Genomic DNA, 20,173 nt, shown 5'->3' with positions numbered 1-20,173 from the left:
TTTTTCACATAGAGAAAATGCATACGATTATAAAAGCAATTATTAATGGTTCTTATATAAATAAATACTTCAATATGATTAATGCATCCGCTTTATATTCTTTTGTTTAACTTTTTAAGATCATAGAGCTTGAATGTATACACTCTGTTCTCCGATATATACACTGGATGGTGAGCTGGGTTGAGATCGCATGGTGTACGTCGTTACCAAGTTTCGGATGACTGCATCACTTCCATATTCATAATTGCATCTGTATGTAACACCTGGAGATGCAGTGTTGTATCCTGGATGTAGTTCTCCTAATTTGCTTCAAAATATTTTTGTTTTCAGATGTAACCATGGTATCTCTATTGATGTCCTGGAGGGTGCAGCCATATCGGTGGTACAAAATTTTTTTAACTTACATAATTTTGAACCAACTTAAGTAACAACAGTTTTAACTTAGACAGTACCAAATGATATGAGCAGTAATTGGAAGCAATGGTGGTGGTCTATTTAGGAATATTAATCCAGTATTCATTGCAGTGACTGAAGGAGGTACCTACAGTGTAAAACCAGAATTAGCTGTCTTCATAAATTTTATTTCAGTTTTATAACACAATTTCAATCTGACCTCCATTTGGCACATGTTTGTAACAGGTTTTCTTTTAAAAACAAGTTACATACATCAAACATAAGGTAATCAATTTCATTTCAAAACAAAAGGTACATGAAATGCAGTTTGTACAATACACACGTTACCATTCACATTTGTGTACAACTACAGTCATGAAAGAATTACAAAAAAAAGTGTTGTACAGTTCAATATAAAAACTGTCTGAACATCCTGTTTCTAAATAGATGGTAGCAGAGAATAAACAAAAAATATTTAACAAAAACATCATATTACAGTTGAGGCGTCTTTAAGAAACCTTGTCATATAAGAAAATGGTAATTTATCAGTTTCTCATAAAGTTGGCACTCATTTTACAATGTTTTAAATGGCACATTATATTTCTAAAGCAGGGTAACTGGAATGTGTGAAATCTCTCACTTAGCAGATCTGAAAAACTTCAGAGACTATTTATACCCTGAAAGATAGGCGCCCCACAAAATATTCGAACAAAACATGACACTACAAATATTTTGCGAAAGAAATAAATTAGCGTGTCAAACACAAACACATGACATACCTGTTCACATCATGGCACACTGATTCAGAAGCTAAGTGGTACATCCATGGCACCCCAAAAAATTAACAATAATAATTATAAATAATAATCATTTACATATAAAATACATCTGAAGACAAAGTTAGGAACATTCAAGAATTTGCCAAACCTTTATGGCATTGTACATATAAGAAGTATGTCACAGAAACTTGGTACATCCACTACATACATTGTACCAACCAATTGTGGCAAGCGAAAATTTTAAGAATGAAAGCATTTGTGGTACAAAAGACATAAAAACCATACCTTGAAAGCCAGTTCTTTGTACAGAGAAACTAAAAACTCAGGGGTAATTGAAGTTCAAACGTTTTTGAACGTTTGAAGCTTTAAAACCAAATACATTAATTTGACACTACTGAAGAAAACATCATTCAGTGAACACATGACAAGTACAGAATTTCAATCCATCTGATATTCTGAAGAAAGACTTTATTCATGATAGAAAATTAAGATTTCTGGTATGTAAGAACTACCTAAACATAATGCATCCCATATTACATTCCTGTACCATGTTTTCAAAGTTACTAAAAATAAAAACACACAAGACTTGCCACAGTAAAATGAGAAGTATTTAAAATAAAATCAATTTTTCCATTATCAATTTGCATTCCTAATAATACTTCCAAAACAATTTACTAGAATGTTTTCTCCATAAATTAAAGTTACATAACTAGGCTAATAATAAACACTATAATGTTCTGACAGACTGTACACAGAAACAGGAATTAACTGACACTATAATATAATTAGGAATAAACATGTAAAACGTTTCTGATTATGGAGGAAAAAGTAATGTGGAATGCAACTTAATAATCTTAACATTATTATATTTTATTCCTGGAACAGTAGTGAAATACTGACATGATTTGGAAGTTGAAGATCTGCTGTGTTTACACATGACGCAGACTCGTGCAGTTCACACCAGTTCATGAGCTGCGTGAATTTTATTACATATTTTGCCACTATCAAACACAATATCCATGCAGATTTCACTTCCAGTATAAATTATATCAAACATGAATTAATATTGTATGCAGATGACAACATGATCGTTTATTCGTGATAAATTACAAACAAGCAAGTTTCTCCTTCCATTTTCAGCCATCTCTTTATTCCTGAATAAATTTAGAATTGTTTTATCAACATACTATATGATTTCCATTTGTACAAGTCACATAACTCATAGAGCACCGAATTCCAAGGCACTAAGACAAATGGCCTTTAACAATATAGGGTAATTAGCTGCAGCGGACGAGAGACCCAAATATTCTGACTAGATCCACTCCGAGTTCATTAAGATCAGAGTGTCTAATGGAAGCCACAAGCAAGTAATATTCAGTGACATTTCAGAAAATTTACAATAAATAACACAAATACAAATATGTCTAACCAATAAAATAAACATCCACTTCAAAGTGAGCAAGTATCGTCATTTATGTTTCTCTCTGTCCGGCATTCTTTCAAAATGGCGTGGGTCTTGACATCCAAATGAACTGTTCGTCAAAATAAAAAAGCACAAGAATTGTACTCCAGGTTAAAATTACAATCTAAGCTACATAATAAAATAAACATGTTCTTCTGGGTAGTTACCCACGTAGTATTTTGGTTATATGCAAACAATGTAGAGGAACATATTACTTCCATCTTCTGGCCTGAACTGAGGAGCGTTACGAAGTGTAGTGTGGGAACACTGACGGTAAGGCAGGCTTGCACACAGTAATTCTTCCTTCTTTATAAATAACCACAGTTCATATACAATATCTTTTCAAAATTCTCCCCCTAACTTGTGTGATTTTTAAAATACCATACGATGAACAAAGTCCAAAAGCTTAGTAATCCTGATTGTCTTATTTTGTTCTTGGGTTAAATTACTACATGAAGACTATTACAAGCATGACAAATTGCATAGGCTGTCAATAGAAGGTACAGTGTTTGAACTGATGGAAAAACATTATTAATGAAAACTGCAAACAGTTTAAAAGTTTGCAGTGAATGCAAGCTGTATCATTTGTGAATTCATGATAAAAATTCTGAAATTGTGTTCTGATGAAAAATTTATTGAAGAGCGTCTTCAAGTACAGGAGGTAACATCTACCCACGTGAGAAAGCCGTAATCTGAAGTTATCAGGCGTCACAGTTTGTAGTATCATGTGCAGGAAATATTTATGAAATAATAACACTAGATAATATTGTACAAAATTCTGAAGCCTTCTCAGCAGTGCGATGGAAGCAGAAATGTAGTCGATAAGGCAACTCTAATGCAAAAGAACAGCTGCACTGTCCGAAATGAAAGGATCAGTCGCAGGTATGAAACTCTAGGAATACGTCACTGCAAAGTTCAGACATTAACTATCTGATGTAAGTTTTTACTAATATTAGAAAAAAAGTTGAGCGTCTTTCAACTATCTTGTGTTACATCACATATTTGAGGTTCTGACTGCAGTAGAGATAATGACGATGTTCCTCTGTGTTGGGATGCTGTGTGGATTTCTGGTAGATAACGCTGGTATCTACATATAAACCCAGACAGAACCACATCACAGAAGAACAAGATCATCACAGCATATGTTGATTATTTTAAGAATTAAAACTGAATGTGATCGGAGATCAGAGTACGGACAGATGTTTAGATGCAGATTGGTGTTTTAGAGAACTTACTTGACGGTCTGATGTAATAGCATTTCCTGCATTAATATCAAACCCAGAAGGAAAAAGTACATAAAAATTATAGACTTGGCATTTAACAGTAAATTATTTCAGTATCAGCAGGGTTCACTACATAAAGAAAGAAATCATAGCAATTCTTCTTGAACTAAAATTTCAGGATGGTTTTTGTACACACAGTTATGATGTTGGGTCTACCACTTGCATTGCACCTTGCTCACAAATGTAACCTCAAAAACAAGAAAATAAACACCCAAAAGTAAAATCTAACAGTGAAAGACTATGGCAATTCGTATACCTACTGTATAAGCCTACGGCTTCCCAACATTGTACTTACCGATGCACTAGTAACATGTCCAACTGGAAGACTTATGCACCATGCGCTGCATCTGCAGTCTTATGGAGCTATTCGCGTGCTATACTGTTCTGCAGACTGTGTCGCACAAACGCTCTCTACTGAGTGTAAGCCGGCAGAATTAAAATGAGAGACAGATTTAAATTTTTTTAATAAGTATTAAAACTCTGACAAACTGCCTTAACCAAAACTGCAAAGAGACTGAATGGAGGTGCTCTTAAGCCACCTTATAATTATTTTTAACGTTCCTTAATGGTTTACGTATGAACACAATTGTTCTAAGAGTAAATATCGTGTTCATTGAGGCTGACACTACATACATTTGGTAAGACAACTCAATGACGTAGTTTAGTCACCCACATCTGCATCTCTGTCTCCAACTAAATACAGAAAATGAAATGCAATGGCCAATAAGCTGATTCCCAGCAAGTCTCCAAGGGACGTTAGGTACGGGATCGCAGAGTTGTCCGGATCAATCTTGTGTTTCCACATCCAATGTATCATCATGTATGCAATGTACAGCAGAGTGGCCACCTGAAAGAGAAATCCGACAACACAACTTATTCATCTACTATCCATTTTAATACAATCCTCAAATTTTCCTGTCTTCATACTTCACTTGAGGTTTCCCCAACCAGAACAGTTTCTCCCTTCATAGCACACATCCTGCTCATCCCATCCATCCTGATGTAATAGTCACTATCAATATCATATGAAGCTCCTAATTATACAATCGGATATTGTTCAACAACACCTTACTCTACTGACCTCTATAAAAGTTTATGGAAATTCTGGACTCATTATGTTAGATATTATAGATTGCCTAAGGTACATCTAATCGACATAGTTACCACACTAGCATAGTAATTAAAAAGTCCCAGGTTCAATCCCAAACCATCACCAATAACATAAAAAATAATAAATTTATCAGCACGATGATAAACAGTTCCCTGAACATAGGAGCAGAGCCAACTCCTTCAACACTGAGCATATGGAACATGCTTCAAACGACAATAAGTTCAAAAACACAGTATGATACCTGAACTACAGCAGCAACAAGATACACCATCACGAACAGTGGTGTTAAGGATGTGTTCCCAGATTTCATACACCTGATCGTATAAATGAAGATAATATGGCCTGGAATCACCATGAGCATGAGAACGCGCGATGTTCGAGAATGGACACCTGAAACACGTGCAGTGACGTCTCTTCAACATTTCTGTTATTATTGTTCCCAGATACTTATATTTTAAAACATCTCCAAATGATGCGTTACTTATAATTATGTTCTGCCCTCGTTGATTTTGTATCACACCCATGTATTTACTTTCGTCTGCATTTACTTCTGGGCCCGTCTCTTTGCTAGCCTGTAGGAGAGTTTCTGCATTCTTGGTTATGCTACCCACACCATCCCCCAGCAAATTAACATCAACAGCATAAGCAAGCACTTGGTGCAGACCATTCAATTCGAGCCCTTCCTAGTTCTCTCTTTCCTTCCTGATAGGATGTTCAAGAGAAAATTTAAAAAGTATTGGGGATAAAGCATCCAAGTGTATTTGAGAACGTTATGCCAAAGTTTGCTACTATAACCCCAATGTCATTACTCGAATTCTCAATCCGAAATGTTGACCTGAAAATATCTTCTCTACATACTTTTGTACCGAAATTTTCTATCGACATGTTCAACTGACCAAATACATGCTATATTTTCCCACAAAAAACTTTTATTTTCAGCACACATACTCAGACCAGCATCATCAAACAGGCAACATCTTAGAATTACATACAGCAGACAGCGTATCACTAAGAGACTTGAAAATATATAATGTATGCTGGTTCAGCGCTGCTTTTATCCCACTAAATCTAACTTACATTATGCTGATTCTTTTCATACTATTTTCAAAGAACATATTCCACAGGCTCCAAGCCAAGGTCCTACGTAATATTTCATAACATGCTTACTTTTATGGTGAGAAGTTGTTACCTTAAGATTTTATGTTTCCTTATATTCAAGTAAAAGCAATAATTTATTCTTAAGATCTAAGAAGCACAGCACATAATAGAAATTTCTAAAGCAGTCAATCAAAATAACCGGTCCCTGTACCGATAACGTGCGTCGCCTACCTTTCCCAAAGAAACCTGCTGCTGGAGTGATGAAGATAACGGCGTCCTCGTCGGCTAATGTGCCAAGTTGGGCGTCGCGGTGCAAAGCTGTGGATATGCGACTGGCTTGGACTGCTACCAGATTACCCCCAACACCATTTATCACAGGCTGGAACACTGCAATTCCTTCAAACCGGACGACCATGAAGTCAAGGATCAAACCTCCCACACTGTAAAAGGCATCACATAAACTAGCCAAATAATAAAAATAATTTCTGACGGTATAAAGATCACTGTGTAAAGCTACCGTCATGTTACATTATTCTGATCATCTGGAATAAAACAAATTATTTATCTATATAAAAAAAGAAGAATAAATACTGAAAATACACACCAACAGATGTAAAAGCCTGGAAAATATGAGAACCAGGAGTTGAGCCACTCCACCTTCCGCTGCCTGAACTTAGCATCGGTGGCCCAGTGATGTAGAAGACTGACAAACTTATTCGCAGCGGGAAAATGAACAGTGCCTATTGAGTAACAGCATCATTTTGCAGTGCACAGTAAAACCACCATAAGATCAAACGTCAACATAGTCTGGCAACTCGGCTTACCTTAGCAACACCATCACTTACTTAAAAGAGATACCAACGAAGCTACAAGAACATTCTGACCCCTCCCAAGGGTTTTACAGCCATTGGTCATTTAGTACATGAAGTCACTGCATTCACTACCTTCGCTTGCAATTTTCTGTCTTGATTAAAGAAGCCTTTTCTTTTTTTTAAATTACCTGAAACATTTCTCACGTCTCTCGTTTACGCCGCAGTTTTACAAAAGTAAATCTGATATTCACCTGCTGATTAACATTGCAGCCATGACAGGTGTCCAGCCAGTGTACAGCACCTCGTGAGTATGCTTGTTCTTCTTAGCGATCCACACCCACAGCGGAGTTACAAGGATGTAACCAGAGATGATCAGCGGAGCAAGCCAATCTTGCTTTCCTGTGATGGCCAACAGCGACAGCGTTCATACCACATTTAAAATTTCCCAAAGATACTACAGATAAAAATGAACCCCTTCAATGTTATAATTCAACAGAACAGCTTTGTGGTCAAAATAAACAATCCCCACTTTCTCACGACTAATTGCAAAGAGCAATCCACGACGGTTACAAAACTGTATGATAAATGACGAGCATACAACACTGTTGCCAAAATAGGCATTTAAATAAATGCCATGGAACACCCGAACATTTACTAATCTGGTACGTGATGGTAACATGTACTCAGGTTAAAAATAAGAGGGCTCAGATATATTAATTAATTTCTAGTACTGGAAGAAGAAATTTTCACTGCACTGAAAATTCTCCGTAACGGTGTCATTACGTTCTACATAGAAAATATTTCTTGTTTAACACTCAGTCTCAAAAGAAATTTTTGCATATAATACTGCAATTATATTACGGGACAAGTAAGACGATAACATTACAATCATTAGTCAGCGAATTAACTTTCGCGCCGTAAATCGACTATTATTGCTGCTGATTTACCAATGGCATCGTAAAGTACCGTAGAAATCCAGGAGAGGAGAGCAAGGGAAGTAATGTCTCCCAGACTAGCGGCAATTGGTGTCGCCACATTGTCTGGGTTGATGCTACAGTGCCGGGAGAACACGATCACCGCCGCAGTAATGAGACCTGCAATAAGATATCATCTTGGCACCAGTCACGGCATGAGAAGAATAAATTTGCTCAGTCACTTCAAAATAAAATATAGGTGGCTTATCGTGAACTATCATAATGCTTTGAAGGATGAAGTGATGTCTTCTCAATTCTAAAACCACTTTCATTGCAAGTATTAAGTCGTATAGCTTTACCTCAACAAACACTGGCTCGTTAATATCTTTTTCTCACACGTGCGCCCAAGTATTTCTTAAATTTAGAATATATTTAACAAATTATAACCAGAGCTAATTTTTACATGGACTGACACAATGTAATATATACTGTAACACATTTGTTAGAGATTTTCTACAAAAGCCATCGACTTTATTTTGCTTACCAAGAACAAAGCTTGCAAGGGAGGCAGTGACGAGACTGCTCGCACACAGCAGGAAAGCATGGTCCAGCTCAAACTTATTGGTCTTAATTCCTCCCATCACAATCGCCACAAGTGAGCCAAGGAACCCCACAACAATAGCTTGGCACTGAAAAAACAAGTAATGAGCCGAACATGTAGCGCAACCATTATTCTCGTGCATCGACCTTACCTTGACCCTTTCCCTTCTTGAACGGTGCCATTAGCTTCAGCATTTTCATCTGCTGCACTGTACCTTATGTTGTTTAAGGAAAACTGTGTTTCGCAGCAGCTCAAGTTATAGTTCAGCACCGAGACAATATATTCGTCTTAAAAGTAAAGAGCTTTCGTTCAGCGGCTCTGGCAGTTAATAATAATTATGACAAAATCAGAAGTTACCTGTATTAAAGTAAGATTTCCCACAATCATGCTCCACTGCTGTTTTGGAGTGTCCATGTGTCCAAGGTTGGCTTGAGTCGACAGGCGGGATGCGAGGGTCATTTCAAGATTTCCCTTTAGTCCAAGGAGAGCGGGAACCAAAATCACTATCTCTGTAATCTGCTCAAACACTATCCAGTGCTGGAAATGCAGAAAAGACAACAGAGCAATTTTGAGAATTTTCATACTCAAACGTCCTTATTTCCACACACACTGTGTTCTCACATTGTCATTTATGAAATCAAGGGACAGCCATATCATTGTGATCTCTCTCGAAATGTTGGAGGACCAATTTCGGCAGCTGATCTAACACTATCGATAGGCACTGAAGCTAAAAAGATTTTAATAAGAAACTGCTCATTCACTGATAAATGTGCCTTCACACACAGATGTAAAACAGGCAGGTAGTATGTTCCAATGTCGAACACCTTCCAATTTAATGTGCATTACTGGTGACACTCACCTGAACTACATCTAGTACTAGTCCGGCTCCCACCATACCAAAGCCAGCAATTAGGAAGGGGATGAAGACCTGGATTGCTATTGATAAGTAAGTCTCAGAGTGGAGCCTACCAGCAGAAGCCAGTATTTTGGTCTCAACTACTACGTCTGGAAGGTGACCTTTCTCTACATCCTCTGCCAGCGTGAGCTCTGCCCCTCCTTGCGGCAGCATTGCCCCAGCTCCATCTTCGAGTGTCAACATGCTGAGGTGTGTGTAGTGGTGGCACTTCAGAGTGGGAGCGGGTAGCGGCAACACATTCCCACTGCCAGCGCACACCCTGAACAAAAGCACATAACTGAAGTAAAATTACTATATCAAGAGCAGTATTCCATCCATCAACTAATGGTTATTGTATAAAGCACACCACAAAAATGGGACTAAATTGGATTTAAACCCTATATACAATAAAGCACATGAAGGTTTACACACATGGATTTAATTTATAACCTAGGGGTACATATACCAACACGAACTATCTGAATAATAGTACATAAACTACAATTCCCCCACCCAATTTAACAGACCAGAAGCCTAATAATCTGAGAATACGCTGCTAATAAAATGTATTTCACTTGCTAAATCACAAACTGCGAAGCAATGTTATAACAGAATTATAAAACAGTGACGATAAAATGTATTTCCCCTCTTCAGACCACGAACCACAAGTTGCGAAACAGTTACATAAGAACTACCACCCCAATAAAATACTTGGCAGCAGAACAATGAATCACAGTGTTTTCGGCAAATGTACAACATAAATGCTTAAAAGACTAATCACACCACTAATTTGTAGCGTTGCCTACGGCACGCTATTCCTTCTGTCGATCACATTTCACACCACGCCGTCAGCTGCTGTAGCAATGCAGCCGCGAGATATTTCGATTGTTTACGCAACACATCGATAGTCGAGATAATCGATGAACCCACGCAATCAATTCCCGACTAATCGAACACGGCAGAAACGGCGAGAATTTTAAAATATACTAGAGCAGGGCGCTCCTTTCGGAGCTCCTACGGGGGGGTTGGTCAAGTTTGTAACACGCAACCAACCTTGTGTAAGAAACTAAACTAACCGCCTCGAATTGACGGTTAAAACAATAGGGGGTTGGTTGCGTTTTGAAATCTTAAGTAACATGCTAAACTAACTGCCCTTCGGGGGGTTAGCTAAGTGTCTCATTCAAGTGTTTTATCACTTGAGTAAGAAACTAAACTAACTCCCCCCCCCCCAAATGGTGGTTAAAATACTTGACGAACCTCCCTCCAGGGGGGTTGGTTGCGTTTTAAATTCTTGAGTAAGAGACTAAACTAACCCCCCTTCGGAAGGGTTAGTTTATGTCTCATTCAAGTGTTTCAACCCTTGAGTAAGAAACTAAACTAACCCTCACCCCCGAATGGGGGTTTAAAACACTTGACTAACTCCCCATTCGGGGGGGTTGGTTGCGTGTTTTAAATTCTTGAGTAAGACACTAAACTAACCCCCCTTCGGAAGGGTTAGTTTATGTCTCATTCAAGTGTTTCAACCCTTGAGTAAGAAACTAAATTAACCCTCACTCACAAATGGGGGTTTAAAACACTTGACTAACTCCCCATTCGGGGGGTTGGTTGCGTTTTAAAATCTTGAGTAAGACACTAAACTAACCCCCTTCGGGGTGTTAATTTAGTGTCTTATTCAAGTGTTTTAACCCTTGAAGAACAGTATGACTTGGATGAATAACATTATTATTATCAGATTACCTTTTTGGTGTTGGTAACGTCTTCTTTCACTTTTCTTCATTTCTTAAATAGTCTAATGCCGCTGTTCGGAGACGATATAGAGCAGTGATAATGCGACTGGCTTGGTACTAAGCGTTATTTCTTTACTCTGCATTGTTGTGTACACGGCATTGTTGTTCCACAACAATTCCGTGTATAAACAAATATAAGGTGATAGTGTTGATGACGTCATTTTTTGACGAAAACGACGACTAATCCTTTCGGAGCGCTTCTTGTAATCTGATATTTTACTTCTTTACGTCGCTGAACAGAGGCCAACAGTTCTTGGTTAGTCAACTTTCTACGTCCAACCCCAACCTTGCAAGTAATTCCCCCTTCGCTTTTCTTTATTTGTTAAGTAGGTCTGATGTTGTAGTTCTTTACGTCGCTGTTTAGAGGCCAACAGTTCTTGTTCAGTCAACTTATTACGTCCAGCCCCACCCTAGCAAATCTTCGTCTTAATATCGATCAAAAGTCAGTTTTCATAATACTTTCGTAATCGTAATATTTCGAATGGGTATCACTTTACCTTGTTGAAGTTGTTGCAGTTGGTACCTCAAATACTTGATAACGTCTTCTTTCACTTTCCTGGTGTTTTAGGCCAACTGTCAGTCAATATTCAAGAATGCGACGTGCTGCTTGTAGAGCATTGATAATGCGACTGGCTTGGTACTAAGCGTTATTTGTTTTCTCGGCATTGTTGTGTTGTACTCGGCATTGTTGTGTTCCACAACAATGCCGAGTATAAACAAACATAAGTTGACATTGTTGATGACGTAATTTATTGATGACAACGAGGAATCACAAATTTTTATAGTAAAATAAAAAAAAAATAAGATGCTTGTTTCTTTAAGTACAATGTAGCCTAGAAAACCAGTTCCATCGCCAAGTGTTCTTCAGAAACTTTTACCTGCTCAGGTACGCCATAAATTCTCCGCCTTCAATGTGACCGGATAATTACCGCGTTAAAACAATCCGCTTTGGGTCCTATACAGAGCCAGTTGAAACCATCCCACTTCCCCCCGCTCTAAATATCCTCTGGATAGCGAGCATTCCCCAAATCTAATTTATTAAATTTCTTGTTAATGCCGTATAAAAATATACTGACTTTACCGAATGGTTTCTAATATTATGATCGTGTTCTCCATTCTAGCCAAATATTCTCCGGTTCCCATTTGAACCAACCTCCCTGCTAGGTTTTAATACAGCTGTTTTTCCCAGTAAATTAACAAATCTACCAACGTAGATCAGAAGCTGATGTGTCACATTCGGTTACAATTCCTCTGATTCCTTAGGCCTTCTCGATGGCGTAAAGGTTTACCAGACTGCACGGAGCTACAACCCAGAAGATAGCCATCTTCAAGTGCATATTTAATTCCTTTCTACGCAGGCAACTCTTTCCTTCCAACAACAGTAGGTCCTTAAGAATCGTCCACGCTCTCAAAGACTACGGCGTTTGATAAAAATAGAACAGATACTTGCAAAGGAACAGATTAACTAGACTGAACTGGGTCACGATTTTGTTACGACGGTGACGAATCTCACGAATTCCTTAACTGAGTGACGTCACTATTTTTCTTTGTTTCACGGCCTAAGTCGTGTTATCAATCACTGCCTGTATAAGGTGTTATGATAAAGACTGAAGTGCCAGTGGTTAACTGACAATCAAAATCACGGTCTGTACGGAGTTTATCAGTGATTAAAAGGACCTTGGAAACATTTCAGAACAGCTTACTTCGAGCAAAACCTGGCCGAGAAATGGCGCCTATGCCCAAAAATTTACGTTTCTTCAGAACTACGCAAGTTTGCAAATGACTCTATTATGTACAATCCCATTCCCTTGAAGAAACTACGCAAGTTTGCAAATGACTCTATTATATACAATCCCATTCCCTTGAAGAAACTACGCAAGTTTGCAAATGACTCTATTATATACAATCCCATTCCCTTGAAGAAACTACGCAAGTTTGCAAATGACTCTATTATATACAATCCCATTCCCTTGAAGAAACTACGTAAGTTTGCAAATGACTCTATTATGTACAATCCCATTCCCTTGAAGAAACTACGCAAGTTTGCAAATGACTCTATTATATACAATCCCATTCCCTTGAAGAAACTACGCAAGTTTGCAAATGACTCTATTATATACAATCCCATTCCCTTGAAGAAACTACGTAAGTTTGCAAATGACTCTATTATGTACAATCCCATTCCCTTGAAGAAACTACGTAAGTTTGCAAATGACTCTATTATATACAATCCCATTCCCTTGAAGAAACTACGCAAGTTTGCAAATGACTCTATTATATACAATCCCATTCCCTTGAAGAAACTACGCAAGTTTGCAAATGACTCTATTATATACAATCCCATTCCCTTGAAGAAACTACGCAAGTTTGCAAATGACTCTATTATATACAATCCCATTCCCTTGAAGAAACTACGCAAGTTTGCAAATGACTCTATTATATACAATCCCATTCCCTTGAAGAAACTACGTAAGTTTGCAAATGACTCTATTATATACAATCCCATTCCCTTGAAGAAACTACGCAAGTTTGCAAATGACTCTATTATATACAATCCCATTCCCTTGAAGAAACTACGCAAGTTTGCAAATGACTCTATTATATACAATCCCATTCCCTTGAAGAAACTACGCAAGTTTGCAAATGACTCTATTATATACAATCCCATTCCCTTGAAGAAACTACGTAAGTTTGCAAATGACTCTATTATGTACAATCCCATTCCCTTGAAGAAACTACGCAAGTTTGCAAATGACTCTATTATATACAATCCCATTCCCTTGAAGAAACTACGCAAGTTTGCAAATGACTCTATTATATACAATCCCATTCCCTTGAAGAAACTACGCAAGTTTGCAAATGACTCTATTATATACAATCCCATTCCCTTGAAGAAACTACGCAAGTTTGCAAATGACTCTATTATATACAATCCCATTCCCTTGAAGAAACTACGTAAGTTTGCAAATGACTCTATTATGTACAATCCCATTCCCTTGAAGAAACTACGCAAGTTTGCAAATGACTCTATTATGTACAATCCCATTCCCTTGAAGAAACTACGCAAGTTTGCAAATGACTCTATTATGTACAATCCCATTCCCTTGAAGAAACTACGTAAGTTTGCAAATGACTCTATTATGTACAATCCCATTCCCTTGAAGAAACTACGCAAGTTTGCAAATGACTCTATTATATACAATCCCATTCCCTTGAAGAAACTACGCAAGTTTGCAAATGACTCTATTATATACAATCCCATTCCCTTGAAGAAACTACGTAAGTTTGCAAATGACTCTATTATATACAATCCCATTCCCTTGAAGAAACTACGCAAGTTTGCAAATGACTCTATTATATACAATCCCATTCCCTTGAAGAAACTACGCAAGTTTGCAAATGACTCTATTATATACAATCCCATTCCCTTGAAGAAACTACGCAAGTTTGCAAATGACTCTATTATATACAATCCCATTCCCTTGAAGAAACTACGTAAGTTTGCAAATGACTCTATTATGTACAATCCCATTCCCTTGAAGAAACTACGCAAGTTTGCAAATGACTCTATTATATACAATCCCATTCCCTTGAAGAAACTACGCAAGTTTGCAAATGACTCTATTATATACAATCCCATTCCCTTGAAGAAACTACGCAAGTTTGCAAATGACTCTATTATATACAATCCCATTCCCTTGAAGAAACTACGCAAGTTTGCAAATGACTCTATTATATACAATCCCATTCCCTTGAAGAAACTACGTAAGTTTGCAAATGACTCTATTATGTACAATCCCATTCCCTTGAAGAAACTACGCAAGTTTGCAAATGACTCTATTATGTACAATCCCATTCCCTTGAAGAAACTACGCAAGTTTGCAAATGACTCTATTATGTACAATCCCATTCCCTTGAAGAAACTACGTAAGTTTGCAAATGACTCTATTATGTACAATCCCATTCCCTTGAAGAAACTACGTAAGTTTGCAAATGACTCTATTATGTACAATCCCATTCCCTTGAAGAAACTACGTAAGTTTGCAAATGACTCTATTATGTACAATCCCATTCCCTTGAAGAAACTACGTAAGTTTGCAAATGACTCTATTATGTACAATCCCATTCCCTTGAAGAAACTACGTAAGTTTGCAAATGACTCTATTATGTACAATCCCATTCCCTTGAAGAAACTACGTAAGTTTGCAAATGACTCTATTATGTACAATCCCATTCCCTTGAAGAAACTACGTAAGTTTGCAAATGACTCTATTATGTACAATCCCATTCCCTTGAAGAAACTACGCAAGTTTGCAAATGACTCTATTATGTACAATCCCATTCCCTTGAAGAAACTACGCGAGTTTGCAAATGACTCTATTATATACAATCCCATTTCCTTGAAGAAACCGCCCACCATCAGAAGCTCCAACAATCCTGCCGTTCGTACGTCATTAGGGTGACGAACGCACTTTCTGTCCAGTAAATCTCGCGTGGTTCAGCTCAAGGGCGAGTCCAACAATCTTTTATTGTCCGAAAGCTTTTACTTGCATGTCGAGAACAGTCCACCTCCAAAATCATATTTTAACAACAAAAATTAATCTTACTAATTAATCAGCTAATTTGCCTCTAAAACTGCGTCATTAAGACCGAACATTTTAACGGAGCTTTGGTCGTACGGGATGCAGCTTTAGAGCCAACGCGGACGACTTGTACAACATTTTGGTTGTAAGACCCCAAAGAGAGTAGTTCACGTGGAAGACCGATGATGATAAAATTGATCGGTCTCAAGTCGCAAGACACAACGCCATGTGAAGTAGAGCACAGAATCAGTGACGTGGTTCAAGGTCATACGAAGGTCACAACTCGCGTGATTTCGTTCGGCAAATTGAATAATATAGGGCGACGGAGGAAGAATTCAATTTTGAAGAGTCGTGCTTCGCACTAATTACTGTCATTGCCATCAAATTCATTTTCGAGCGGTCGTTCATTCGATTTACTCAGGTTGAGTGACCCCCACTAGAAATACTGAATACATTTGAGTGCCCATCACGTCGAAGTATCCGAGCAAGAAATCGTCCTCACTGGAGCGGAAATGAGCGAGGCTATCCACAGTTTACTAAATTGGCAGTGACCTCGCGCCCTCACAAGACAGCTTCTAATTGGTCATGTCCGCAATCAACCGTACCTGGAGGAAATGAATTCTACTGTGCTGCCACTTCGCGCTGCGTCAAAGTAATGAATGCGCCAGCAGACTCAACTACAGAAACTGTGACGTCAGAAACCACTACCATTATCCAATAATATTCCACCGAGAAGCAGATGGTGCTGTTATGTCTCTCGTGTGCTGGCTGGCCAATTTTTATCCATGCATAAAGAAAGCTGAGAGGCGGATACGTATTTCAATATGCAGCAGTTGTCGTAACAAATGCGACAACAAAGACCCCCGGACACGGAGAGTTTGTGAAACACGTCCAATGATTTAGGCTACGAGTACAAAAGCCGTCATTATAACAAATCACTACAAATATCTCAAAAGTTCTGCCCTCTGTTACGAATTCAAGACCACTGTTTACATTTTGTTCCCAACAAATTCCGCTTTCTCCAGAAAAAAAATTACAGATATCTGCGTCATTTATCGACTCGCGAAAGAAATTTCATGGGTCCTGTAAAGGTAATAACCTGCCAATTTTTTACGTAAATACGTCTATATGGAAGGGTCAGTGTTATTCCGCAAAAAACTGTTACGAAAAATGTGTAAGATCCCTATCAACAATGTGTAAATATGGACCGACAACAATGGTCAGCTTGCGTGCATTGTTATGTTACCTAGGAATCGTCATGTTTACTCGGCATTGTTGTGTTACATTACTGCCGTCAACAATCCGCTTTCGTAACAAGACGTAAATATAATTTAAATACAGAGACGTATTTACGTCAAATTCTCCGGAACCGTGTAACTTTTTACTTTTGTAAAAACTTTATACTGTTCTGTGGCGTTGTTTTATGCAACTAGAATGTCGACGTACTCCCGAGAGAAACCATTCGAATCTTGTTCACATCTTATACAGTTCTTTATCATCTGATACGAACCAATCTGGCGACGATGGATCAAACCAATTCCGGAACGCTGCACAGATATCATTAAGCCATTAAGTTCACTTTATGGACCACGCACAACTAACCTCCTTATTACCTTGTTCCCGAACATCTTCCTTCTTGGCTCGCAACACCAGGCCGCTGTGCGGAATGAAACGTGGCCAGCGCTTATCAGCGTCAATGATTTGTGTGTGACAGGAGTCGGGATGCAACATTCAGACTGACAAGCAGATTACCGTAAGATTTGATAGGAAGGAAGTCGATTACAAGCGGCCAAACTACTGTAGGAACAAGGAATATGTTCAGCACTTACCTTCGCATTTACTAAGCGTTCAGTTTCCATGACCGCTTCGTACCTGCTAACAACTCTTAGCGAAAACATGATATCGCGATCATGCCACCAGCAATCCGTCAAATTGCCTACGAGACGAAAATTGTTTTCATTTCCTTCGATCCGTTCCCTCCTGAAACCGCTCGATATTCCTACGTATTACGTCAGCATACCCGGAATTCTGTTGACGTCACAACACGTATTACAATTTCCCTCTAAACGCTACTAAAATTTCGGTAATTCTTACGTAAGCATCGGATTTCATATTAATTGTTCACGCGTTTTCTTCAACGCAACAGACTCAAGTTATGACATGACGGAATTTTCCGGTGCCGCTAAGTTACCGGAACGGATACACAGAGCTGGCTGGCTACGGTCTAATCAGACAGAGAAACAGCCGTTGCCTTACCGTTGACTCGTCATCTGCTTATCCTGGGCCACCGGGACGTCTCCATTGCAGAACAGAACGGCCGTACTGTCATGGCGCTGCTACGATCATTCTGCGAGCGAGCGGCAGTTATCAGCTCATGAAGATGGATGAGGTTGGAGCCGACGCGCAGGAAAGTTGCGGGGTCGCCCTCACTTCAATGCAGCAGCAGTCAGAACACAGACAGCGGCGCGATCCCTGAACAATATGGCACGGAACACGAATACACTCTGTGACAACTACGCTCGACCCTTCCTTTTCAACTCTGACGATCGTGCAAGTGTTGAAATTTCAATCGGGCGCCTATTCGTGGAGATCTTGACAAAGTTCCCTGTACGTCAAGAACGTTTTACGAAATGAAATGCCATCTATTTATACGCTACAGAAGAAGGACGAAATTCCCGTGCGTCAGTCTGCCAGGCGAAATAAAAATGCAACACAAGGTAATTTTGGGCTACCATGATGCCTCCTTCAATTGTTTCATTTGTGTCAGCATCCGGCATTAAAATAGTATAATGACTTATAAGAGATTCAGTCATATACTAAATCATTATTATAAATATGAAAAAAAAGGAACTGGATAGTTCATAATGTCAAGAATGATTTATTTATTGCCTTTGGAATGCCCACACTCCTGGTACCGAAACACACTCTGAATATTAATCAACTGGATTTACTGGTACAGCTTCATTCTTTGTCCTACACATCATCTGGCATGGATCTACAGCACGCCCACACCTTGCTGTCACACATCCCCACTCTGTAATTCATATAAAACACTTCTGAATTGTAGCCTATACTCACATGATGTACAGCAATAATTGTTTCAGATTTCAACCTTAGCAAAGTGCGGAAGGTTTCATCTTAATTTAAAACATTTACTGCGTTCAATACCTTAATGCCCTTTTTGCAAGTAATTCTCTTTCACACAGACACCACTAGAACAAACGTGTAAAATGGACCACAGCTGGAAAACAAATTGTACGCAGAGTGGTCTGGGGCAGTGCTCTCATCCTTCACTGAAAGCCACAGCAACGTAAGCGTGCCGAAGTGTCCACGCGTGCCGAACAGTGACAAAGCGTGACCAGCATTGAAATCGTGACAAGGGATCAACATGTGTCGAAACGTGACGAATATTTACAAAGCGTGACCAAGCGTGTAACGGCTTGACGAATTGTGGGCATAAGTGTCAAAACGTCACAAAAATTTGCGAAACGTTACGTAACCTAACAAAATCCACTAAACAAACTTAACCAAACCTGACCTAACCTAACTTAACCTAACCTGTCGCACTGACCGACGGAAACTCCTTCCTTCCTTACCTCATTGAGTGGTCCGCATACTGGGCAGTCCCTACAAGTCAGCGGTCATGATCAGTGGATCCAGTTCTACCAACCTACACGATGCTAACCCCCCCCCCCCCCCAGAACCTCGGAGATTGTAGTATGTTCATTTGAACGTCGGCAATTGTTTAGCGTACATCCCGAAGCAAACAATACTGCAACGTAATGCAATGAGCAAAACACGAGCTTGACTACAAATAGCTTTCCTAGTGCAAAAAAAATATAGGCCATAAATGCTTTTAATAATTGCTATAATTTTAATCAGTCCCAAAGCCGAACACTGCCAGTGCAGAACTGTGGGACCTGGAGCCAACCAAACTGCCATAAATCCTCCACATTGCACTGTGAATGGCCTATGCTACGGCATTATCTATATGCTAACTACAGACACATTATTGCTTAGTTTCGGAATATCCTCAGGTTTATAAAAACATTTGCGTAAATATCTATAAAGAATACAAAGGGACATACCTCAAAAACCGATGTTTCGTTAACCAGTCAACTACGATAAAGACGATGATGTCCTGCACAATTGCACTTCCTGTTATAAACGTTATTCCTCATCCAGCACAAAATGCAATAAACTACATGTTTAAGAAATTAAAGACAACAAAATGATGATTAATTATTGGAACAACAACGTAAACTTCCTTTACTGAGTAAAGCATGCAGAACATTTCCCTCCATAAACTATCAGCAACACACTTGATGTAAGAACAAAACAAATACAGAATGCAACCAATCAGTGTTGCCATTCCACAAAACAGAACTTCCTTATTTGTAATGACATCCATAAATGTTCACCACTTTAGTAATGTTCAGAACAAAGTTAGAGAAT

At 38.7% G+C, this 20,173-nt stretch overlaps 1 protein-coding gene across 4 annotated transcripts; it reads right to left on the bottom strand.

The window, feature by feature from the left end:
• Positions 1-560: 560 nt before the first annotated feature.
• On the bottom strand, positions 561-20,022 carry LOC110827213 (solute carrier family 41 member 1). 4 transcript variants are annotated; one of them, XM_087355840.1, is made up of 10 exons: positions 19,807-20,022; positions 17,975-18,190; positions 9,313-9,628; positions 8,811-8,990; positions 8,397-8,541; positions 7,886-8,032; positions 7,190-7,337; positions 6,358-6,566; positions 5,270-5,418; positions 561-4,764 (listed from the first exon to the last, which is right to left on the bottom strand). In XM_087355840.1, the coding sequence occupies exons 2-10, from the start codon at positions 17,986-17,988 to the stop codon at positions 4,579-4,581; spliced, it is 1,494 nt and encodes a 497-aa protein (XP_087211966.1). In that variant the 5' UTR covers positions 17,989-18,190; positions 19,807-20,022; the 3' UTR covers positions 561-4,578. The 4 variants fall into 4 exon arrangements, with proteins under 4 accessions (XP_087211966.1, XP_087211969.1, XP_087211970.1 ...); XM_087355843.1 differs by lacking the exons at positions 17,975-18,190; positions 19,807-20,022 and adding an exon at positions 11,633-11,786; XM_087355844.1 differs by lacking the exons at positions 17,975-18,190; positions 19,807-20,022 and adding an exon at positions 11,086-11,272.
• Between the last annotated feature and the right edge of the window lie 151 nt (positions 20,023-20,173).

The sequence above is a fragment of the Zootermopsis nevadensis genome, unplaced genomic scaffold (assembly GCF_977971745.1).
Source record: "Zootermopsis nevadensis isolate Lab colony 2312 unplaced genomic scaffold, Znev_1.0 Znev_ptg000025l, whole genome shotgun sequence".
NCBI classification, from domain to species: Eukaryota; Metazoa; Arthropoda; class Insecta; order Blattodea; family Termopsidae; genus Zootermopsis; species Zootermopsis nevadensis.
This window is presented reverse-complemented; position numbering and strand designations above follow the sequence as displayed.

Coding starts and splice junctions, on each gene's coding strand:
- LOC110827213 (XM_087355840.1), bottom strand. Junction 6,567..7,189: donor GCTGCAATGTTAATCAGCAG/GTGAATATCAGA, acceptor TGCCTTTTACAG/TGTGGGAGGTTTGATCCTTG. Junction 5,419..6,357: donor AGCAGGTTTCTTTGGGAAAG/GTAGGCGACGCA, acceptor CACGTGTTTCAG/GTGTCCATTCTCGAACATCG.